Source organism: Eptatretus burgeri, chromosome 3 (genome assembly GCF_056783735.1).
Source record: "Eptatretus burgeri isolate ZD-2024b chromosome 3, Ebu_testis_v1, whole genome shotgun sequence".
Lineage (NCBI taxonomy): Eukaryota > Metazoa > Chordata > Myxini > Myxiniformes > Myxinidae > Eptatretus > Eptatretus burgeri.
The window spans coordinates 111,717,315-111,736,409 of record NC_140963.1 but is presented as its reverse complement, the minus strand read 5'-3'; the positions used below and the strand labels follow the sequence as shown (position 1 = coordinate 111,736,409).

The window sequence follows — 19,095 nt, the reverse complement described above, 5'->3', positions numbered from 1 at the left end:
AAACCATTCTGTCTCTCCATACTCTGTTCTTACTGTCACTTATTGTTTGGTGTGCAGGTTTCTTATCAGGCATACCAGGTGCTCCGACATTCCAATTTCTTTCAGCATAATCCACATCAATTCATGATTGACATAATTGAAGCATTGCAATCTATAATAATGGGAAGTTTGATGTCTGTCCATGAGTTTGCGCATTCGGCTGTCTCCCATTTCCGGCGACCCCTTCCCGCACTGCTTTTGAAAAGCTCCGCATGCAGGAAAGTTCAACATTGAAACAGAAGATGAACATGATGCCAGATGAGACACATTTTAAAAGTATAAATATAACATGGAATTACAGTTTGTTTATTAACAGTGCATTAAGATACGACCTTGACTGACAGGATGGCCTCAAGGTCAGCACATTTGCCTCAAAGCTGTGTCGCCTGGGTTCGATTCAGCCCAGCTATAAACTGTCATCCTAATGCTTCACAGACTGGGTGAATCATCAATGTGTGTGCCGTTCCTCGGATGGATGTTAAACTGGGTGTCCCATCTAACGCCATAAGTTAGTGCATGTTAACGATTCCATTGTGCCCTTTGTGAAGAGCAGGAGAGCTGTTGCAGGCACTCTGGCTAAATTCCAAATTCCTGTCCTAACCAGCAGAGGGCATTGCATCAGAGACACAGCTGCATCCTCAGCCAATGATGCGACCCTGCAGCCTTGTGCTGCATACGAATGATGACGATCATCGCCACACCAATAATTCATTTATCACGTGACAGGTATTTTTTCGATCTCACAAATGCAGATTCAAAGATGCCAAAATAATTATTTCTGCTCATCTAACAAAGCTCAGGAAATTCACCCAAGGTTTTACTGATGAAACAAAAATGCACATTTAGAATTTAGCAAATAACGGTCAACTCATCCAAAAGCTTCCAAGGACATACGTAACTGAGATTGCAAATGATAAAGAATTTATTTTCAACTTGTGGGTCCATCCACCTCTCCCCCTGCACCATTCATTATACATTGCCAAGGATGGCCGAGAGGTGAATGCACACTCGTCTGTGAGCTGCCTCGGCTGGGATTGAATCTCGACACAGCTACAAACTATAACTCTATCTTGGTGTTTCACAGACAGCGTATGCATCAATGTGTGTGTCGTCCATCAGAATGACCTTAAATGTGGAGCTTGTCTGCCAGCATTAGTTGGTGGACGTTACGTATCCCACCGCATCCTTCATGAAGAGCAGGTGAGCTATCACCGGCACCCTGAACAAATTACAAATTCCTGCTGGGGATGTGGGTAGTAAGTGGTCTTGTATTCTTGGAGGTTCCTTGACACCTGATTACACTGCGTGCTATCGTAGAGTGTGGTTGCTCGCTGGACAGCAGCTCTTTCACTGGAGATAAATTAACCAGGTACTTTGCATATTTCATGTGATGGGAATTCTTCGGATACAAAGGGCAACCAATTCAACACAAGATATCCCGACTGGCCACAAAGGCACACGCAAATGGAAAAGCAGGGATAAGCATTTGGTTCACTTTGTCTGTCAGTCTGTCTGTCTGTCCACAATCCTCAGCATGTGATCGAGGAACAACTTAATTGTGATTGAATGTTATATTTTTAACACGAATCGGAAAACAAACCGATAGCTTAGCAATACTTTGGCTCTGAATTAGTCCCGATCACTTTTGCGCAACGAGAAGCAAGTTAATTTTTTTAATCTGTCTGCCTGCCTGGCTGGCAAATTGAAAATCATTCCAAATAGGAAACTTACTGATTTTAAGGATGTCATACAGGACACAAATAACAGACACGAATAACTCATGTCACATGCTAAATAAGGTGGTGTAAAAGACGCTGCATAAATGACGGTAAACTTAAAAATAAAAAAAATCTACAACCATTAAAATCTTTATTTTATTTCAATTAACGAGCAACTACAACCCGCCGCTTCGCTGAAGGTGGTGTGAAGGAGAGCTGGGTGGAGAAGGAGAACGAGAGAGAGAGAGGGGGAGGGGAGGCAGAGAGGATGGAGAGGAAGGAGGGATGGGGAGACGACGGAGGGGAAGCGAGAAGCTAGGAAGGGAAGAAGAGCAAGGAAGGGTTTTGGAGGTGGGGAGAGCAATGCCTCACGAAATGTTACTATACACTGCGGGAGGGATGGGTGTGCTTGAGAGAGAGAGACAGAGACAAAGAGAGGGAGAGAGAGAGAGAGAGAGAGAGAGAGAGAGAGAGAGAGAGAGAGAGAGAGAGAGAGAGAGAGACAGAGAGACAGAGAGTGAGAGAGAGAGAGAGACAGAGAGAGACAGAGAGAGTGAGAGAGAGTGAGAGAGAGAGAGACAGAGAGAGTGAGAGAGAGAGAGACAGAGAGAGTGAGAGAGAGAGAGAGAGAGAGAGAGAGAGAGAGAGAGAGAGAGAGAGAGAGAGAGAGAGAGAGAGAGAGAGAGAGAGAGAGAGAGAGAAACAGTGTGAGAATGACAGAGGTGTGGGAGGAGAGTGCTGCATTTTATTCGGAAGGGGGGGGGGGGTAAGGAGGGGTCAGGCAGAGAGTGATAAGGGGGGGGGGAGGGGAACGATTCAGGTGAGAGGTAGAGGTGGCATTAGCAAAGAGTGATATGTTCTGCTTAACGACTGCACCCAAATTAAAAAATAAAACCATCTCATGTCAGAATAGCTGTACACACAATGACACAACAGTTTGTAATGTTAACCAAAGGCACATTTGCAAAAATTTTGATATCCCAGTTCCAGAAAATTTGTGGGAACATTAACCAAAAGTATGGACTGAAATCATGGAAGTACCGCTCATGAACGACCTAATGATTCCATCGAGCATGAACATCGAAAACAAAGCATTGAAACCACACATCATAGTTAGGCACAAAAAATAAGAGAAGAAGGCATTCCTAAGTGAGGTGTAAATAGCAGTGATTTTGGACTAAACAATGCAGAAATCAAGAAAATGACCAAATACCAAGACCTCAAGAATGAAGTGTAAAGATCCAGGATCTGAAGGATGCCAAAGCTGCACCAGTGATGGTTGGTTACCCAGGAAACACCTTAATACCCCAGACAGCCAAAGATCGCCTGATGAAGGATATAATTAAATAAGGTCGTTAATTATCTTCAAAAGGGATGTTTTAATTAACCCAAACACCCAATTTTCACTGTTGCACTACAGTGGAGTTTCCTTAGTTTGCATGCAAAGTTTCAGGCTACTAGGTTTTATAGTTTTGGAGTTATGGAGGACACGGACACACACACACACACACACACACACACACACACACACACACACACACACACACACCCTTTTATGAGGATAGATTACAGTATATATTTGAACAGTGTAGTAGAACACAAATAGCCTTTTGGCACTTTCAAAATCTTTCCATTTAACAGTACTTGACGAAAATATTAAGGAATTTTTCATCATCTCAACCAATCATGACCCCGCATATGCAACTCGAAAAGCAAGCTTAAGCATTCGGTTCACTTTGTCTGTCTGTCAGTCTGTCCAGAAACGTCAGAATTTTACATCATCTTGCAGAGCCAGCACATGCTCCTTTTCCTCAAAACTCTGTGGGGTAAGGTGTTCTATAAAATCCTATCTCAGCCACCAAAGGTGGACGGAGGTGATGTTTTCATCACTATCAGTTTGTCTGTCTATTTGTGAACAAGATATCTCAAAATGTTGTGGATGGATTTAGACGAAAGTTGGTGCACAGGTTGTGTGTGTGTGTGTGTGTGTGTGTGTGTGTGTGTGTGTGTGTGTGTGTGTGTGTGTGTGTGTGTGTGAGTGTGTGTGTGTGTGTGTGTGTGTGTGTGTGTGTGTTGGGGGGTTGCATGTGTGGTGAAATCTGAGGTCCTTGTTTACACTTCATATAGCTGAGTTTTCCAAACCGGATTCCTCGTATTTTTATGTTGTTATGTAAAAATGAATACTTATGTAAATTAGATATTTGGGTATTTCATTTCCAATCAATTTTTAAACATTTCTAAGAACATGTTTTCACTTTATCATTTTGTGTGGACTCGTGACAAACACTAGTCTGGTGTTGGCTTAGTGGTGCTTCTTTGGATTCACCCTGAACTGCTATAATAATCTAGATACAATGGAACAAGTGCATTGTATGTACATACACAGTGCCTTCAGAAGGTATTCACACCCCTTGACTTTTTCACATTTTGTTGTGCTACAGCCTGAATTTAAAATAGTTTATATGTGAACTCTTTCTTTTTTTTCTTTCTTTCTCTCTCTCTCTCTCTCTCTCTCTCTCTCTCTCTCTCTCTCTCTCTCTCTCTCTCTCTCTCTCTCTCTCTCTCTCTCTCTCTCTCTCTCTCTCTCTCTCTCTCTCTCTCTCTCTCTCTCTCTCTCTCTCTCTCTCTCTCTCTCTCTCTCTCTCTCTCTCTCTCTCTCTCTCTCTCTCTCTCTCTCTCTCTCTCTCTCTCTCTCTCTCTCTCTCTCTCTCTCTCTCTCTCTCTCTCTCTCTCTCTCTCTCTCTCTCTCTCTCTCTCTCTCTCTCTCTCTCTCTCTCTCTCTCTCTCTCTCTCTCTCTCTCTCTCTCTCTCTCTCTCTCTCTCTCTCTCTCTCTCTCTCTCTCTCTCTCTCTCTCTCTCTCTCTCTCTCTCTCTCTCTCTCTCTCTCTCTCTCTCTCTCTCTCTCTCTCTCTCTCTCTCTCTCTCTCTCTCTCTCTCTCTCTCTCTCTCTCTCTCTCTCTCTCTCTCTCTCTCTCTCTCTCTCTCTCTCTCTCTCTCTCTCTCTCTCTCTCTCTCTCTCTCTCTCTCTCTCTCTCTCTCTCTCTCTCTCTCTCTCTCTCTCTCTCTCTCTCTCTCTCTCTCTCTCTCTCTCTCTCTCCGTCTCTCTCTCTCTCTCTCTCTCTCTCTCTCTCTCTCTCTCTCTCTCTCTCTCTCTCTCTCTCTCTCTCTCTCTCCGTCTCTCTCTCTCTCTCTCTCTCTCTCTCTCTCTCTCTCTCTCTCTCTCTCTCTCTCTCTCTCTCTCTCTCTCTCTCTCTCTCTCTCTCTCTCTCTCTCTCTCTCTCTCTCCGTCCCTGTCTCTCTCTCTCTCTCTCTCTCTCTCTCTCTCTCTCTCTCTCTCTCTCTCTCTCTCTCTCTCTCTCTCTCTCTCTCTCTCTCTCTCTCTCTCTCTCTCTCTCTCTCTCTCTCTCTCTCTCTCTCTCTCTCTCTCTCTCTCTCTCTCTCTCTCTCTCTCTCTCTCTCTCTCTCTCTCTCTCTCTCTCTCTCTCTCTCTCTCTCTCTCTCTCTCTCTCTCTCTCTCTCTCTCTCTCTCTCTCTCTCTCTCTCTCTCTCTCTCTCTCTCTCTCTCTCTCTCTCTCTCTCTCTCTCTCTCTCTCTCTCTCTCTCTCTCTCTCTCTCTCTCTCTCTCTCTCTCTCTCTCTCTCTCTCTCTCTCTCTCTCTCTCTCTCTCTCTCTCTCTCTCTCTCTCTCTCTCTCTCTCTCTCTCTCTCTCTCTCTCTCTCTCTCTCTCCGTCTCTCTCTCTCTCTCTCTCTCTCTCTCTCTCTCTCTCTCTCTCTCTCTCTCTCTCTCTCTCTCTCTCTCTCTCTCTCTCTCTCTCTCTCTCTCTCTCTCTCTCTCTCTCTCTCTCTCTCTCTCTCTCTCTCTCTCTCTCTCTCTCTCTCTCTCTCTCTCTCTCTCTCTCTCTCTCTCTCTCTCTCTCTCTCTCTCTCTCTCTCTCTCTCTCTCTCTCTCTCTCTCTCTCTCTCTCTCTCTCTCTCTCTCTCTCTCTCTCTCTCTCTCTCTCTCTCTCTCTCTCTCTCTCTCTCTCTCTCTCTCTCTCTCTCTCTCTCTCTCTCTCTCTCTCTCTCTCTCTCTCTCTCTCTCTCTCTCTCTCTCTCTCTCTCTCTCTCTCTCTCTCTCTCTCTCTCTCTCTCTCTCTCTCTCTCTCTCTCTCTCTCTCTCTCTCTCTCTCTCTCTCTCTCTCTCTCTCTCTCTCTCTCTCTCTCTCTCTCCCCCCCTCTATCTTCCCCCCTCTCCCTCTCTCTCTCTCTCACTGCAGTGTCCCCCTTACCAGTACACTGGTGCTCATTTTGCCGACCTCGGAGGGATGACAGGCTGAGTCAACCTCCTGGTGTATTTTTAAATCAGCGTCCAACGGGGCTTGAACTCAGGACCCCAGGATCCCAAACCACCACCCGAAGCATGATTAGCCTGAGAATACTTTCTCATGGAGGAATGTAGATTGGAGATTTTTTTTTTCAAAGCAAGGTGTAATCTCTCCTGGTGTGGTTATGTTCTTGTGTTTTTACCTCCACCACCGAAGGTGAAGGTTATATTTTCACACCTTTCTGTCTGTTTGTCTGTGTGCAGGATATCTCAAAAAGTTGTAGATGTATCTGGATGAAATTTTGTGGACAGGATGGGTTTGTGACAAGGACGAACTGATTAGATTTTGGTGAAGATCCGGATCCGGATCCGGATCCGACTACGAGAATTTTTAAAGTGATTCTTCACCATTTGAGAGATAGGGCCAACAACAATATAGTACTGTATAGCATGATATTACTAAAATCTATTGATTGGGCCCGATATGTTCTCGTGTATCAGGCATTCGGTAGCGGAGTTCAGCGCTCTACCGAGTGCCCTTCTACTCCAGTATGTAAATGTCTGCATCATGTTTTGGGTTGTTTGTTAACCTCCGCCATCGAAGATCGGCGGTTACATTTTTTTCACCCCTTTCTGTTTGTTTGTTTGTTTGTTTGTGAACAGTATTACGGAAAAACTCCTCGACGGATTTCGACGAAACTTGGTGGGGGGATTAGGTATATTGTCCAAGGATCATGCCATTAGATTTTGGACTTGGTCCAAAGTCCAATATGGCCGCTATGGCGGCCAATTTGAAAAAATATTTGACTATTTTTTTTGCATTTCTACATGTTTTAAGCGATTTCCAACAAAAAAACATGCCAAAATTATAATTGCGGCTGATTTTGGAACTTCAGGTGGATATACCCACGTGAAATCAATTTCTGTCTCAAGGAATCTAGTTATGACGAATGAATCGAGTATGTAAAAGTTAAAAGTAAAAGGGAAAGTTGCAAACTATAACTCTGTGAGCACTGTTGACGTCAAATTGAATGAATAGGATATCAGGTTCACTTGAGTGACCGAGCAGTATTAGCGGCGGAGGTTTTGCACTCTTCCGAGTGCTCCCCCTCAAGTTTGCTTCTGCTTTGATTGGCATTGATGTTTGATTGCCCGTTTGCTTCAGTCATGATCATCCCCGTACGATGTTTCATGTGCGGCAAGGTGGTGGGAAACAAGTGGGAAGCTTATCTTGGACTTTTGCAAGCTGAATATACAGAGGGGTAAGTGGAACAATGAGTTGTAATGTATCTATTCATTCATGTTATCCTTCGACTGGCCAACCTCTATGCATGCCATTTTGTCAGCAAATCTTTTTGCCAATGTGCAATTGTACATCCTATTATGTGTACACCTAAAATCGTAGTAAAATAACACAAAAGTGGAGTAAAATTTACATTTTTCATCATGAATGACATTTTCACATCTACTCTCCCCTTGAAGGTGGCTATCCTGTCGGGCAGTGTTTTAGAAATATATCCTTTTGCATTGAAAAAATAAATCCACCTGCACCACTTTTTCTGATTGAAAACTTTCTATCACCTCATTGGCACATGGGCTGGCAGGATAGTTGAGACTCTAGAGGTACACACACTCACCTGTAAGTTGTCTTGCCTGGGTTTCAATCTCAGCTGAGCTATAAATCATCATCCCAGTATTTCATGGGCAAGATGGTTCATCAATATGTGTGCCATCCCTCGGATGAACATTAAACTGGGTGTCCCGTCTGCCGGCCATTAGTTGGTGGACCTTAAATAGCCCTTGGTCTCCTTCACATAGGGCAGAAGAGCCCTCAAGCACTGAAGAAATTCAAAATTCCTGCTCCAACCTGCAGGGGGCACTGCATCAGCTGCAGAGCTGCATCCCTAGCAAATGGTACCACCTGCAGACATGTGGGGCATGTGGAAGAAGAAGAAGATTGGCACACACATTCGGTGGTTCCATCCATCTTCATTTAGGCCTAAGTCACATTTGCCACGGCGGCCGTGGGGTCTCCAAAATCTACGGCCACGAGCAATTATACGGCAGCCGCAGGGCGTCCCTGTGGCGGCCATAGAATTTTCAAGGTAGCCTCAAGGTGCCCGCAAGGCGACCGCAGGGGGGCCTCAGGCGAACGTGCGGCCAGACGGATGGTAACGAGTGGGTATATATAACGGTTCTTTTTTTACTGAAATAAAAATATAACAGTTCGGAATATACCAGTACGTGGTGTCCCCAGAACCCGAAATTAATTCGTTCCAGGAGGCTGTTCGGATTGCAAAAAGTTCGATTCCCAAACTATTTTCCCAATAAGAAATAATGGAGTGAATTAATCTGTTCCTGGACCCCAAGAAACCCCAATTTCAAGACACTTTCAACTGAAATTCCCCATGTTTAAGGTAAAATAAGATGAGTAAATGACCTTCGGTGTCGGTGTATTGTATGTAAACTGGTACAATCACCAATCCAAAGGTCCACACAGGCTCGAGCTCCAGCCTGGGTTCCGATCGCTCGCGCACTCTGCGAGCGATGCCCCCAGGGCAGCTCATCAAGCATGATGCCCCCAGAACCACAATCACTTTCATCAAACGCATCGGGCTGAGGTAATCATGAATATTCCAAATTTCAACCGGTTTTTCTGTGAAATTAAATCCTTGCCCGACAGTCCGTCACACCACGTGATCGGATTGCTTTTTTGTTAATTATTAAAACACAAGATGAGTTAAAAAAAAACAGCACAAATCAAGGTGAAAACACGAGGTAAAGTACCGATCGACACACGAGAGATGCTTTCACGAGGACTTCCTTTCACGAGGACTTCCTTTCACGAGTCCTTCCTTTCACGAGGACTTCCTTTCACGAGGACTTCCTTCCACCGACGAACTGGATGAACAAAGCGCGAAGACGCGGCTCGAACAGGTGGGGGAGACGCGTGAACAAACATGAACGCTTCGTTGTGTTCGGTTTTTTAAAATGTATTCGGTTTTCGGGCAAAATTCATTTTTCATTGATAAGAGGCTACGGCGGCCGTACAAACAATGCAAGCCCACCGTACGCCCTATGTACGGTCGACGTGGAACACAACTACGTCACAACCACGGCTTGTCAAATTGCTACGGCCAACGTAGAAATAAAAAAAAAGTTATAACCCCGCGTTATAATTCCACGGCGACCCCTACGCCCTGTAAAAGATAGCCAAACGGCGTAGGGCCACCCTGAGGCCACCTCAGTTTCTCTGCGGCCGCTGCACGTTTCTGTCAATTCAGAGGGGGTACGGCTGCCGTATCCTCGCCGTAGAGCAAATGTGACTTAGGCCTGAGCAATGCAGATGGTTGAGTGTTGTGGTTGTGTTTTGGATCTTGAAAATCTTTTGAAAATGCTCTGGAATTTGTGATTCTCTCTATCGAGTGCAGCCTGTGGCTGCTGGTTGCATCATTGGTTGGGACGGGGCTATGCCACTGATGCAGTGTCCCCCTTACCAGTACACTGGTACTCATTTTGCCGACCTCAGAAGGATGACAGGCTGAGTCAACCTCCTGGTGTATATTAATTCAGCGGCCAATGGGGCTTGAACTCAGGATCCTAGGATCCCAAGCCACCACCCGAACCACGAAGCCAACACCAAGCATATTTGTGATTAATATGTTCAGTTATTCACATACTTTGTTCTATTTCTGCATCTATGTACTTGCTCCGTTGAATGATTTCACTTTTGTAAGAGTCGTTTTCTACATCTGTGGATGAAGGCACACCCAGAGGAGGCATGATCAATTTGTTTCTTTATCTTAATCTCCACATCATAACCAAAGTTTAATCTGGAAAGTAAATTTACCAGACCACCACCCAGAGTCGTATAAGAGGGGAAATAAAAATTGACTTTAATCAACTGTTCTTTTGTTTAATCTCTCCAGAGACGCTTTGGATGCGCTTGGTCTGAAGCGGTATTGCTGCAGACGAATGCTACTCTCCCATGTGGACCTCATAGAGAAACTTCTGAACTACACTCCTCTCGAGAAATAGTCAAGGAACCCATCTCCAAATCCTACATGTACAATTTTTCATCATTTTGATTTAATAAACTTGGTATTTGTTATTGATTTGCCTTTCATTTGTAGTTTTATTTCATACAGTGAGGCTTTTTAATCTCCTTACTTGCATTGTAGAATTAATCAACAACTTCAGTTTGGTTAACCCAAATCAGTTCCTGTTTATAACCTTTCCTTGTGAGTCTTGTTTGGTTTGAGTGGGCATAGTAGTAAGAAGTTGCAATCCTCAACCCTCCTCTCTCAAGAAAGAGAAGTAAAGTATTTTGTTTCAGGCCTGGTTGGCTTGCAGTGTTGTGGTATCTTCTTGGCTGTAAGGCATGGTCGGCAATTCCATACTTCAGCGTTCCAGACACGCCAGCACCAGGCATGTCTGGAACCATAACCAATGCCTGTCTGATCTCTCAATTGCCAGACTTCTCACAAGGGAAAGAGGAAAAAATGGTGGTGTCGTCTTTGAGCCAAAAACTCTCTTGATGACTCCCCCGTTCATCTCTTCTTTTTCAGCCAGCAAGAAAGGTGGGGCACCAGATGTGGTTCATGATAAAAATTTACTTTTCATCAGGAGTTTACAAAAGCAACAACTTGCAATGCAAAATAGTTCGTGTATAGCCTCTTGAAAATAAAATAAAATAAATGACCGCCTTCAGTACTTAGCCGTGAAGGCGGACCCTCCAATATTGGCAACATCCAGTTCATCTGACCGGCACCATGCAGCTTCAGGGAAGGGTGTGTAAAAATGATGCTATAACTCAAAGATAAAAGAAAACAAGACAAGTAGAGGTACATTCAAAGTACACCACCCCATGCCAAATAATCGATGTATTATATTACTAAAACTCTCATCTTGTATGTATGTTCCCGAAATACAGCCAAAACGGTGCACGAGAGCGCAAAAATTTTAGGGCCACCTTACCATTCTCCTGCGGTGTGCAGTATAAAGTTCTGTTAAAATCTGGCAATGAAAAAATTATTAAAAATTCAATTCCCGATTCAGTCAAGTCCTCTTCTGGAGAATTTGATCAATGCAAACAACCTCAGCGGTATAGTCCCCTGGAGCTATCTTTTTTTTCTTGAAATGATTTTTGTCATCAACCACTGTCACAACAGGTCATCTAGTAATAAATAATCATCCAGCACGCGACGTTGCTGGGGTACCTTCGACTCTCGGCAATGCCACCGTGCAAAACATGGAGACAAAATTAGGAGGGAACCGTGTACAATAATTGATTAATTCAGTAATTAAAATAAATAATCATAAAAATTTAATTTCTTAATAGTGTTGCGAATTCGCGCCCGCCGGTGTGCGATCGGCCACGTGACTCGAATCGCGGCACGTCGCCCACCGGACGGACAATTCAGTCGTGACCCTCCGGGAACTATCACCCGGAGCCAGTCACGGGTGGGCCTTTCGAGCTCATCACAATCGTGCCAATCGGCCACCCGCGTAGGATAGGGTTGTTCACCAAACTCGACCTACCTAAGTACCCACGCGGATGGTAAACCGGGTGATCGTACCTCACCACAGGTCGACTCCGGACACGAGCCGCTTGGGCGGCCCGTTCCATACTATCGGGATAACCGAGCGGTGTTATCGTCGGCCTCGACGGTTCCGATTAATTACCGGGCGTATTAAGCCTACTACGAACCCTTTACGTGGAGCAAGATGGAGATTCAAACGAAGGAAAGGACGCAGCGAAACGGGGAACAATTCAAATAATGCACATTTATTACCCAGCCCACGAAAAGCACACATATACAGTCAAACAGTCAGAATGCACATATATCAAATTAAAACAAAAACAACAATGCAGAGCTACGACCGAATACGCGAACACACGGCAACACTTATACAGTTTTACTTCACAGACGGCGCCGACACACATTTACTCAAAAGCAAAGGAAAGAAGCCACCCTCATAGGCAAGGGGGCAGACGGGCCTGAAGGCCAATATTTGCGTGGGACCTGCAGGAGCGACCAGGTCCATGAGACCGGGGGGGGGGGGTCCTACCCGCATCCTCGTGACGAGCTGCAAATGTGGCTGCCCGGCAGTGCCCTGACTTCGTGCTCCTTCGCGGGTTTCTTTGGCACCGCTTGGAGTGGGGTGGGAATGGGGCCCCCTTTTTGCACTATCTCAGCACGGGGGAAAGGGGGAAATTGTTGATGCCCTGGGGGAGGAGAATGGCTGGCTGGCTTGGGTCCCGCGACGAGCGATCCCACCGCGACCTCGTTGCCGACCGCCGTCTTCCCTGCCTCGGACCCGAGCTCCTTGGCCTCCTCCCACAATTCTCCTCAGCCGACTGCAGAACTGTGTAGGGAGAGATGTGTACCCATCCTCCATCTCTTCTGGATCTGATTTTGACAAAATTTCCCTGACAATATCTGCTGCTCTTCCTTCGCTCCAATCGGTTCTTCTGACCACGTCCTTGTCAAAGTGGACATCTCTCTGGCTGTTATCAGAGAACCACCTCACCGCCGTCGAGTCTGGCATTTCACTCAAGCCGACTGGCAAGCTCTCCAAGCAGCCATCAAACTTACAGACTGGTCTCCTATCACTACTTTCTCAAACATCAACTCATCCTGGGAATTCTTTCATAGAAACTTGCTCTCCCTCATGCACAGATTTATCCCCTCTCGTGTTCAGTTGTCCTACCCTTCCTCCCGCCCTTGGTTTACTGAAGCTTGTGGCGAGGCAGTTGTCCTGAAGCAACTTGCCTTTGCCTCATTGAAAGCAAACCCAACTGAGGGCAATCTCAGTTCCTTCCACAAAGCTCGGAACAAGTGTGTATCTACACTCAGGCAAGCCAGAAAACAACATCTTTCTCATCTCAAGTCTGAACTCTCAAACCTCTCTCCCTCCTCAAAATCCTGGTGGCATTTAATCAAATCTGTTTCTGGTGTATGCTCCCCCTCCATCCCTCCCTTACCTCAAATGGCCGCACTGCTGATTCCACACGTGATAAAGCTGAATGTCTAAACTCGGTGTTTGCAGCTAAATCTTGTGTCCTAAACCCATCACTTTCTCTACCCACTTTACCCAGTCACACCCAACTGTCCCTGGACTCTGTATCCTTTTCTCCTGACAAGGTGGAGAGCTTGCTTTCAAACCTCGAGTCAGATTCTGCAACCGGTCCAGACGGCATCAGCCCACGTGTCCTCAAAGCCTGCTCTTCTGCTCTTGTTCACCCTCTCTCTGTTCTATTCACCCTCTCATTTGCCCAAGGTCATCTGCCATCTGCTTGGAAATCTGCTAACATCACTGCCCTGCATAAAAAAGTTGCAAAAACAGATCCCTGGAACTACAGACCAATCAGCCTTCTCCCAATCATCAGCAAGGTTATGGAATCCATCATCGCTTCAGACATGAAATCCTTCCTCTTCTCCAATGGCTTGATTTCCAATCATCAATTTGGTTTCAGACCAGGTCACTCTACCCTGGATATGCTGCTTCTGCTCTCCCATCAATGGATGGAGGTCCTCAATGCCAGACAGGAAATCCAAGCCGTATCCCTGGACATATCACGTGCTTTTGACACAGTCTGGCACCCTGCACTACTCATCAAACTCTCTTCCCATGGTATTCAAGGCCATCTCCACTCATGGCTCACAGACTTCCTCTCCTGTCACAGTCAACGTGTGGCCCTAAATGGAGTTCTTTCATCGCCTCTTCCTGTGCAGGCTGGAGCTCCTCAAGCTAGCGTTCTGGGCCCTGTTCTTTTTCTGGTTTTCATCAATGATCTCTCCGACTCTCTGGAAAATCCTCCATATCTCTTTTCTGATGACTCCACCCTCTGCCGTACCATCTGTCATCCCTCAGACCGGCAAGCAGCAGCTTCTTCGCTCACTGCAGATCTGGATAAAATCACAAACTGGTCCAACACGTGGAACATGTCTTTCAATCCAGACAAATCTCATACTCTCACTATGTCTCTTCAAAAGGACCGTTTAGAACCCCCCCCCCCATCCACTTTCTCAACAATCCTCTGGAAGAAGTCTTTTCTTTCAAGCTTCTGGGTCTCACTATCTGCCATGACCTTTCCTGGGAAAGTCACATTTCCAACCTCGCCTCAAAAGCCAGTCGCCGACTGGGAATCCTGCGTGGTGCAAAGTCCTTCCTCTGCCCTCTTGAGCTCCTGACCACTTACAAAGCTTTTGTCCATAGCCTGATGGAGTACTGCTCTCCCCTCTGGGCTAGTGCTCCTGCCTCCCACCTTTCTCGGCTTCACGCTGTCGAAACCAGGACATTTAAGATCATCGGCATCTCCCGCAATGAAGCTGAGTCTTTGGGCCTCTCACTCAATCACCGCAGGTTGGTCGCTGGTCTTTCTGTCTTCAACCGACTCCTCTCCAGCCTTGCCCCCCCTGCTCTCTCTGCGATTTGTCCCCACCACATTTCCACAGGGCGCCCAAGGTCCGCCAACAACCCCCTTCTGGTAAAACTACCAAAATCACAAATCACTGCTCATCTTCACTCTTTCATTCCTCTTTTTTCCCGCCTTTGGAATAAACTTCCTCACTCTATTCTTTCCCATTCTTCCCTCCAGGCTTTCAAAACAGCTGTTCACCACCACCTCTTATCTTCCCCCATCCAAATCCTCGATCTTTTCTACCCCCGATAATCCACCCAAGCCCACTTCCTTCAATTCCCCTGCTTTCCTTCCTGAAAGTCCCTATAATGTCCATCTTCTCTTCGCCATGTTCCCCGTCCCATCCCCATCCCTCTCCCTTCCACAGTTCACCTGATGTGTCTGTTCCCCACTGTTTTGTCCCTTCCACTCCCGCCCCTCTTGGCTCATGCCCCCTTGCTGTGAGTTGTGTGTTCGCTCTCATACGAGCCTCGACAAGGTATACAAAAAAAAAACAAAAAAAAAACACCTCGACGCCTTCGCCTCCCGACTCCACTCCACTCTCCAACCCGACTTGACTGCCAAAACTCTCTGCTTCTGCCAAAACTCTCTCTCTCTCTCTGCGATTCTCTTTGCGCTTGGCGCTTTATAGGCCGGCAGGAGAACCCATATGCAAATTTCCGGATCAGGATGAGCTCGGGGGCGGAGCCACGCTCGCCCATTGGACGGAGGAAAAGTGGGCGTGAACCTCCCCTGATCCTAGAATTTGCATATTTTAATTTCACACGGACGCGCCTGGAGGCAGGGCCAAGCCGCTCCACGCTTGCTGATTGGACGGATCAGAAGTGGGCGTGTAGCATTCTTGATCCGAATTCTCCCTCGGAAAGGCCGCTATTTGCGCTCGCGGCTCGGTGCGTATCGCTTGAACGAGCCCAAGACAGCCCGACGCTCAGCGTTCACAGGTCGTGCGGGAATGGCCGTAGAAGGAGAGAGGTGAGGGTGGTGGAGGGTTTTTGGTGGTGGTTTGATGGTTATGGCGGTTGATTCAAAATAAAGATAGAACAGAAAAACGCCTAACTCAAAGCGTCGCAGCCCGAATGAATCACATAAATTCCCTCGAAACAACGGGTTTGGGGCTAACTACACATGTACTTAGAGTTATCTCACCTACGGGTCCTGAATGGTGGTTTGCGAATTTCCACAGCTGTAACAATAGCATACTTAAACCACCATTTTTTTTCATCTGAATCTGTTTGAAAATTGAGTAATTAATCGAAAAATGAATAATTAATTGATTAAACATTAAATCAAAAATACCCCTCATAGCCAAATCACTTGTTCACAGTTCTCCAAATATGAGCTTCCTTGCTCAAAAGGTGCCTGAGATATTGGCCAGAAGAGAAAGAAAATAAGTAATTAATTAAGTAATTCATCAATTTATTAATCAAAAAATATATAAATACCGTTTTTGCCACTTTTTTGTTTTTTGCCGTTTCACTTTTGTTCCCAATTTTTAGCTTCCGAGCTCAAAGGATGGCTGAGATATTTCCCCAATAAACATACTAAAGAAAGAAAGAAAACAGTAAAAATTGAGCACTCCCTTCCTTTGGCGTCCGGCGATGACATCCTGGTTCGCCTGGATATGGAATTGGGAAGGAGCAGTGCACAACAAAGGTGAAGTTTTAACTACAACTGAACCAGCATTCAATGTGTGGGACACTTAAACAGCACTTATCACCGTTGTACACCTAAGCCGTTGACATCTCCACCATCGTAACAATACTTTTTGACATACCATCGTGGTAATAGAGGGTGGAGTCGCCAGCAAATACATAAAAGGGATTTTCCACAGTTAGATCGTTGATGAAGATTATAAATAGGACTGGGCTCAGAACACTCTGCTGAAATAATGTTCCAGCCTTGTTCAGGAGAGGAGACGAAAGGATTCTGCTGAGACACATGGCTATGACAGTGGAGGAAGTCAGTATTTCAAGAGTGGAATTGGGCTTGTATGCTAGAGGCAGAGAGTTAGGAAAGCAAGACAGGATGTCAGACTGTATCAAATGCATAAGATATGACCAGAGAGACGGCCCTGATCTCATGTTTGACATTGAGGGCTTCCATCCATTGTTGGGTGAGTAGAACTAGCATGTCCAATATAGAGAGACCTTGTTCAAAACCAAATTGGTGATTTGAGATGAGGTTGTTGTATAAAAGGAAGGGTTTAATGTAAACTGCAATGATTGATTATTCCATGACCTTGCTGATAATTTGAAGAAAGTTGATAGGTCTGTAGTTGAGGGGGATCAGTTTTTGCACCTTTTTTATGTCGTGCAGTGATGGCGGATTTCTTGGCGGATGGAAGATGACCAAGCACAACTGAGGGTGAAAATGGCAGAGAGAGGATGTGCAAGAGCAGCAGAGCAGGTGAGCTGATGCCGTCCGGTCCAGTAGCAGAGTCAGGGTCAAGGGTTGAAATGACCTTCACCTTCTCAGGTGCAAAGGACAGTCCAGGAGCAGTTGGGTATGACGGGGAGAGATGTGTACCGATAATGAGGGATTGGGGATTCAATATTTGGAAGCAAACACAGAATTGAGGCATTCAGCTTTCTCATGAGCGGAGTTGGCTGTGGTGCCATTTGAAGAGAGGTCTGGTTGGCTTGTTAGGGAGGGATTCTGTATCGGGGAGGGATTGGAGGTGGTGGGGAGGGAGCATGTGCTCTCATAAGTTCTATATCTACACCAGGAGCAGTAGATATAGGAGACAGACATAACCAGGTGCCATCAGATTTTAAAAGAGGGAGACATTTGAAACTTCATTCTTGAGGTTGGACAGATGTAGTTGTCTGTCTCTCCCAAGAGTTGAAACACACTTGTTGCTGATATTGCCTTCAGGCAGGTTTGCTCTCCAGGAAGAGGATGGAAGTTGTTTCATCAAATCCGATCTACTATTTTCCTTTTACTTTTGCCGACTCATATTTACCATACACCTTCATTATTTTTTTTTCCTCAACCTTACCATTGCCTAATGTTTATAATATATATATATATATATATATATATATATATATATATATACATAAAAGAAAGTCTCTTAAATTGTTTTAACTTCCTCTTTCACACGTGTGGTTTTCTGTCTTGTATCATATTTCACGACTCTTCTTGTTCCTCTTCTTGTTCTTCAAAATACTTCAATTTGACCTTTCCTTCATCCCGTGTCGAAAACGTCCCACTGTTACGTTTCTTTTCTCCATTCTCTTAATTCTCCTTCATTGCATCCCTCACGTAAATTCTTTAATCGCGTCTCTGACTTTAAAAATTTTAAAATCCCAGTTTGCAATACATGTTCTCGTTCCATCAATCGTCTTTCTTTTCCAACTTCAGTGGCAATTCACCCTGACTTAAATCCACCTCCTCCTAACCCCTCACCTGTTATACCCTCTGCTTACCCCTCCCATCTTGCCCCTCATCCTACCTCCACTATTAGCAACTCTTCACTGAATTCTGATTTAGTATCAGCTCCTCCTCTGGTGTCTCAAACTGTGTGGTGTTCTAACATCTGTGGGCTCCATTCGAACTTAACAGATATCTCACTCTCTCAATCGGTGCACTCCTCTACTTCTCAAACATGCTCTTTCATTCCTCTCATCACACCTCCCCCTCTTCCCAACCCCTCAAATCTTGTACCTCCCCCTGCCCGCTGCCTTCTTCACCATACCACTATCAAATCTCATCCCTCCCCTCTCCCATCACCCTCCTGCCCCTTGGCCATTCCTGCTCTCATCGACTCCCCTCCCTCTCAAAGAAACATTCACACACTTCTTCCAAGCTTCGCTCTCACCTTTCTTAAAAGTCCCCACTCGCTCTTCTCCCTCAACTCTCCCCTCACCCTTTTCCATCCAATCTCCCCCCTCACTCCCCCTTCTCAAAGTTTCCCCCCTCACATCCACAAAGCTGCCTGACCCCTCTCTTATATGTCATCCCTCCACCTCCTCCAATCTTCAACTGCCCTCTGCCCCCTCTCTTATTACTCCCCACTGTGCCTCATCCCATCACCACCGACCCTTTTCTTTTCCTCATCCGGCCCTCACCCCTAGCTCTTCTACAATCCCTACACTCTGTCAAAAACTCTCCCTCCCTCCCTCATCCTACTCTCCCCATCCTCTGTACCCAAAGCCTCCTCCCTTCCTCTCCCCTGCACCCAAAGCCTCCTCCCCTCCCTCTTCCTTAACAGTCTGATACTCAAACATCTGGGGCCTTCGCTCAAACCTGACGGATCCTTCCACTCAGGTTGCCACTGACAGACCAGACATAATCTGCCTAACAGAAACTTTCCTCCATTGAGACATCTCTGACTCCCTCGTATCTCTCACTGGTTACTCCCTCCTCCGGGATGACAGACCTGATCCTCGTCCTGGCGGCGGAGTTGCTCTCTTCATCAAAAACTCTATTCCTCACTCTTCATGCACTGTCCTCACTACCCACACCCCCAGGAATACCTCTGGCTACAGCACTCCCGCCTCATGTTTATGTGTGTTGTACCGTCCACCAAACAGTGATGTCTCAATTTACACCTCACTCGCCGAAAACATGGACCAACTTCTATCCTCTCATCCCAACTCACTCTC

General features: G+C 45.9%; 1 protein-coding gene across 2 annotated transcripts; it reads left to right on the top strand.

Annotated features, from left to right (window-relative positions):
• The first annotated feature begins 1,200 nt into the window (after positions 1-1,200).
• LOC147030735 (DNA-directed RNA polymerases I, II, and III subunit RPABC5-like) lies at positions 1,201-17,132 on the top strand. Of its 2 annotated transcripts, XM_085875094.1 has the most exons (5): positions 1,201-1,239; positions 3,509-3,583; positions 7,226-7,322; positions 9,990-10,126; positions 16,805-17,132. In XM_085875094.1, the coding sequence occupies exons 2-4, from the start codon at positions 3,556-3,558 to the stop codon at positions 10,096-10,098; spliced, it is 234 nt and encodes a 77-aa protein (XP_085731220.1). In that variant the 5' UTR covers positions 1,201-1,239; positions 3,509-3,555; the 3' UTR covers positions 10,099-10,126; positions 16,805-17,132. The 2 variants fall into 2 exon arrangements, with proteins under 2 accessions (XP_085731220.1, XP_085731221.1); XM_085875095.1 differs by lacking the exon at positions 16,805-17,132 and having other exon boundaries at positions 1,204-1,239; positions 9,990-10,175.
• The last annotated feature ends 1,963 nt before the right edge of the window (positions 17,133-19,095 follow it).

Coding starts and splice junctions, on each gene's coding strand:
- LOC147030735 (XM_085875094.1), top strand. CDS start 3,556: ATGCTCCTTTTCCTCAAAACTCTGTGGG. Junction 3,584..7,225: donor TTTCCTCAAAACTCTGTGGG/GTAAGGTGTTCT, acceptor CGTTTGCTTCAG/TCATGATCATCCCCGTACGA. Junction 7,323..9,989: donor CAAGCTGAATATACAGAGGG/GTAAGTGGAACA, acceptor TAATCTCTCCAG/AGACGCTTTGGATGCGCTTG.